Source organism: Microtus ochrogaster, chromosome X (assembly GCF_000317375.1).
Source record: "Microtus ochrogaster isolate Prairie Vole_2 chromosome X, MicOch1.0, whole genome shotgun sequence".
Lineage (NCBI taxonomy): Eukaryota > Metazoa > Chordata > Mammalia > Rodentia > Cricetidae > Microtus > Microtus ochrogaster.
The window spans coordinates 49,685,911-49,690,966 of NC_022026.1; the positions used below are offsets into that span (position 1 = coordinate 49,685,911).

A 5,056-nucleotide genomic window follows, 5' to 3' on the forward strand; every position below is an offset into this window, starting at 1 on the left:
TTGAGATTTCTGTCCGGTGCTCCAATTTGGGTCTCTGTCTCTGTCTCCTTTCATCGCCTGATGAAGGTTAATATTCAGGAGGATGCCTAATATAGCTAATTTTTGAACTTAGCCATTTCACTACTAGCTATTCCAAGAAGAATGAGTAAACACTAGTCCACAAAAGACATACAGATGTTCCTAGCAGTTTTCTTTGTAATAGCCTCAAACTGTAAGCAGCCCCAATGTCCATTAATAGAATGGTCTGAATATATGTGTGTGTGTGTGTGTGTGTACGTGTGTACGTGTGTACGTGTGTGCATGCATGCACCTTTGTGTATATGGGAGCACATGTGGAGATCAGAGGTTGATGTTGCATCTTCCTTAACTGCTCTCCTCAGTTTTTGAGACAGGGTCTTTCACTGAACTTGGAGTCTTGAGCTCGCTAATTGCGTAGCCTAGCTGTCACTACACCTGGCACCTGGAGCTTATTCTTATGATGGAATAGTACTTAGCATTAAAAAAGAAAAAATGCCATGTAATGACATGGGTGAATCTCAAAAACATCATGCTGAGTGAATGAAGCCACAAAAGATATACTGAGTCTATTTATAGAAAACCCCAAGAAAGGTAGCTCAATTCTAAAGTGATGGAAAATCAGTCATTGCTTGGGGTCTAGAATGGAGTGAGCGGAGAGAAGTGGAAGGAGACATGGGTGGGAAGACAGAAGTCTATATGGTGATAGAGTTTGAATTACACAGGCCTAGTCACTTTTCATTGCTGTACATGTAGCGAATATAGTAACAAGTTTGGGTGGGAAATGGGTAGGAAAGAGATAACAGAATGAAGGGTGGGGATTATAACTCAGTGGTCTAACAGTTGCCTTGCATGTAGGTTCAATCCCTGGTAGCAAAGGAAAGTTAGTATGTTAAGAATTGCTGAAGGTTGGTTCTGTGCATGCTTGAAATTTTCCATAATGAACATAATTTAAGAACGAGAAAAGGAAAAAGAACTTAAATTATCAAATGCACCTTCTCTTTTCCTCCCCTCTCTGAGTCCAATTCTGACTGTCCTCTAGTCTACCCTCAAAGTTAGAATGAAATTGGCTTCCAAGTCCTGAAACGCCCTCCCCCACCAATCACAAAATCAAACCCCGGAACCCACCAAGCATTTATACCAAACCTTGTCACACCCAATAGCTCAAACCCTGCCCAAAGTAACAGGAAACATGATTTCTTCCAGTGTACCCCGTATAAGTTCAGTATTTAACTAGGATTTGACTAGCAGCTATCTCAAAGCCTGATACATAGAGGGCCTTAAATGTTTATGGCATATAGCATAACTGCTTGGAAGTTGACTGCTGGGAATCAAAATTATACATATTCCATAGTAACAAATACTCTAAGTCAGTAAAGCAATGGACTGGCTAATAAATCTCTCTATTTAGAATGCACTCAAGGTGAGCAGCCATGGTTCAATTAAATTCAGCAGCTGAAATGTTTCTTTCCACTTTGCTAAGGACTAAAGAGCATTCCAGGCTTAATGCTGAGCGAGTAGCGGTAAGAGCAGCACAGAAAGGAGGCAGCTCAGGAAAGGCTCACCAAAGGGGGGGGGCAGAAACCAGCTGATGTCTGGGCAGGGGCTCGTGCAGTCTTATCCCTGGAGAAAATGAAAACACGGTGGCACATCAGGCCACTCTCTCCAGCGGGGACAGAATAAGCCAGAGGTCCGAAGCCATCTTTAATCTCCTGCTACATTTATTTTTAAAAATCATACTTACCTAGCTGTGAATAACCACAAAGAAAATCATTGCTATCATGCTATTTCCATTCAACTGCTAAGGTTTCCCGTCTAGTGTACCCAGCACTAAGTTCTTTTTGTTTTCCAAGATTCTGCTTTATGTATGCTAAGCAGGTGCTCTGCCACTAAGGCACATTCCCAGCTCCAGTGTGAGTTTTTTGCGATTTTTCCAGCCTGTAGCTTTCCTGAAGCTCCTCTAATCAACCTCTTGCTAATGACACAAAAATCTAGGATACACACACACACACACAACCACACAAAACAGTATACGAACACATCAAACCCCGCGTTGAGTTGCTATGAGAACAGAAGACAGGAAGTGCCTAAGTCCCACCTCTCTGGTTTCCCCCCCACAATACACCTGGGACAGTTCAACAGCTGCCCTCCCTCACTAATCCTGTTCTAGAACAGCATTGCTAAGGAGACCTTCCACTATGAGGAAAACATTCCGTATCTTTGCCATCTCCCACACAGCACCTAACTGTCCATATTCGGCGCTTGAAACAGGCTATTCTGACTCCACGGATCATATTTTACATTTAAACCAATTTAAATGTTAATGGCTACCTGTGGCCAGAGGCTACTCAATTTTACATCATGGTTTTAGAGATGGTTTTGTTTTTTTTAACAAAACAGCCAGTGACAGATTTCTATCCTTTTGGTGAGAGTGGCGATGGGGAAGCCAGGAAAGGGCAGGGCTGTGGAGGTCATCTGTTTAATAAAGAACTCGGCTTACTGCAGCAGCAGCGGCCCAAATTCTTTATTCCCGACAAGAGCAAGGCTGGCCAAAGGATTCCTGGTATAGGCAAAAGTCAACAGTGTGAAGGCAGAGCGAGCAAAGGTGATTCCTCTCCCTCCAGGTGCTCGGGTTTCATGTCGGCACTGTGACATCCGGTCTGTTTAAAGGAGCCTGCTGAAGCAGCTGAAGGTGTGCAGCTCGGGCATGTGAGCACACACTACTAGGCCCAGAAAAGCAGACGCTGTACACGGATGTTTCAACTGGCTATCAGCAGGCAAGGGGAGAAGCTGGGCCCGAGGGCCCAAAGAACATTTTACTTTTCAAACTCCGTTTGGGAGCAGAATGAATAAAAATCGAGAAAAACGGAGTGGTTCTAGGTGAAGTGGGCTCCTGAACAACTTCTCTGAAAAGACGTGCTGCTCAAGAGTCTTCTCAGCATGGGCAGAAATGTCAAGAGAGTGTGCTCAGCGGGTACAGCTGCCACTTGTTTGAACAAGCCTGACGCCCCACCTCTTTCCAGATGGGAGAGGGTTTGGCCATTTGCTGTGAAAAAAAAAAAAAAAAAAAACCTACATCCGGGCTGCCTCCAGTAAACAAGCTGAATTGATTGCTGTTTAGGGGGTAAGGGGTGGGAAGGTGGTAGAACTTGCCAAACATGCAAAAGCGCTGAGTTTTATACACACAGCTAAGACGTCTATCCTGCTATAATGACATGCCATGAACACTGTTTGAAAACAACCCCCAAAGGCTCTGCTCAAATGCTTTCAGGTTTAAGGTAGATACTGTTATTTCCATTTGCCCAGTGGAGAAACTAAGGCACCAACATCCCCTAGCAATTACTGTGTCGTATACAATGCTTAGGAATGCTGTCCTGGTCTCACAAATTTGTTCCAAAGATTAAGTAAGGAAAACAGGCAGGTAAGAATTCATTCTACATGGGAAGGAACTGTTGTCAACTCAAAGCGATGACAGGAAAACTGGATCGTTATGTCGCACTCACTACAGTGAGCCTGGAACAGGGTCTTAGTCTAGCAATGGATTACATTGTGAGATTAAAAACTGTCATGTCGTGGGTGACTGCACCCCCACCATAAGCCTGTGAAAGTGTCCAAAAGGCCACTAGGGAGCGCCACCACACACATGAATGCCAGGCAGTAATTGCCACTTTCTGGTTGTTGAATGGAATCACCTGGAAGAATTAAAACACTCCCAAGGCCTCACATTGGATGTCACTGGTCTGAGATGGGCAAGATTTTGTTTTGCTTGATTCAGACAAGGTCTCACTTTGGACCCTAGACTGGCCTCAAACGCTGTACATAGTAGAGGTGGGCCCTGAACTTGCAATTCTCCTGTCTCTGTCTCTGTCTCCTGGGATTAGGAAGGTGAGCCATTTTACCTAACAAGATTTAAACTGCAGCACTCCCAGATGCCTGAAGTGATTCATTTACATTGGGGATATGCCAGGAGAAAACGAAGTGGGGAACAGGTTCAACGTCATCTTAGATCAGTGGTTCTCAATCTTCCTAACGTTACAACCCTTTCATACAGTTCTTCGTGTTGTAGTGACCCCCAAACATAAGATTACTTTCGTTACTACTTCATAGCTGTAATTTCGCTTCCATTATGAGTCGGAACGCAGATATCTGTTACGTGGCCTAAAAGGGTCTCGACCTGGTTGCGAACCAGTGTCTTAGGCGCTACAGTGTTGCTGGCTACCATAAAAAAAAAAAAAAAAAACAAGATGAAATGGGTCTAAGTGCCTGCAGTCTCTTATCTGTCCAAGGGCTCCTTACATGTTCTCCCCTGTCCAGGAGGTAGAGATTTGCCCTAAGCATCAACAGTGGGAGGATGGAAGGGGAGACCACAGGAGAGGGCCAGGGCAGAGTGGGGGAGTGGCAGGGCTTGTGAGAGAGCTAGGACAGCTGGAGGGAGGTGGGAACCAAGGGGGCACCCGCCCTCACCTGCATCGTAGAAGGCATCGAGCACGGCCGTCTCCCCGAAGTCGAGCTCCCCGAAGGGTATGGAGGTGAGGTGGGCGCCCTCGGCTTCACAGGCTCGAAGGAGGCACTTGAGAGCCCCGGCCTCGGGGTCGCCAGCCGCCGCCCCCTGAGAACTCTCGCTGCGCACATACACAGCCCTGAGAGCCCGGCGCGGCCCGCGGCTGCCCTCAGCCTCACAGCCGCAGCCCGAGGCGGCGTCCCCTGCGCCCTCGGGCCCCGCCAGCCACGCCTCTCCCTCGGACCCCAGCCGCAGCCTGCCCTGGGGCAAGTCGCCTGCCTCCTCCAGCACCTCAGCTGGGGCCGGCCTGCTGATGCCCTCCATGTGACTGGCCCGCGAGGCTGGTGGCTTCGAAGCTGAGCCGGTGTCCCCGCGGCACCTGCTGCTCAGGAGACGGACGGCAGCTGGAGGGACCCGGAGCGTGCGTGCCGAGAGCCCGCGGTGCGCAGGTGACGACGACAGCGTCCTCGCTCAGCTGCTGCCAGAGCGAAGCTCAGGGCCAGCTTGCCCCGAGCGCCCTTTGAAAGCCCACGAGAAAGA

General features: G+C 47.8%; 1 protein-coding gene across 1 annotated transcript in view; it reads right to left on the minus strand.

Moving 5' to 3' along the window:
• The window catches only part of Map3k15 (mitogen-activated protein kinase kinase kinase 15), a 128,416-nt gene extending 123,360 nt beyond the window's left edge, over positions 1 to 5,056 (minus strand). The window contains exon 1 of the mRNA XM_005358845.3: positions 4,480 to 5,056. Within this exon, the coding sequence (XP_005358902.1) occupies positions 4,480 to 4,840 (361 nt within the window). The 5' untranslated portion in view covers positions 4,841 to 5,056. The remainder of the gene's footprint in view (positions 1 to 4,479) is intronic.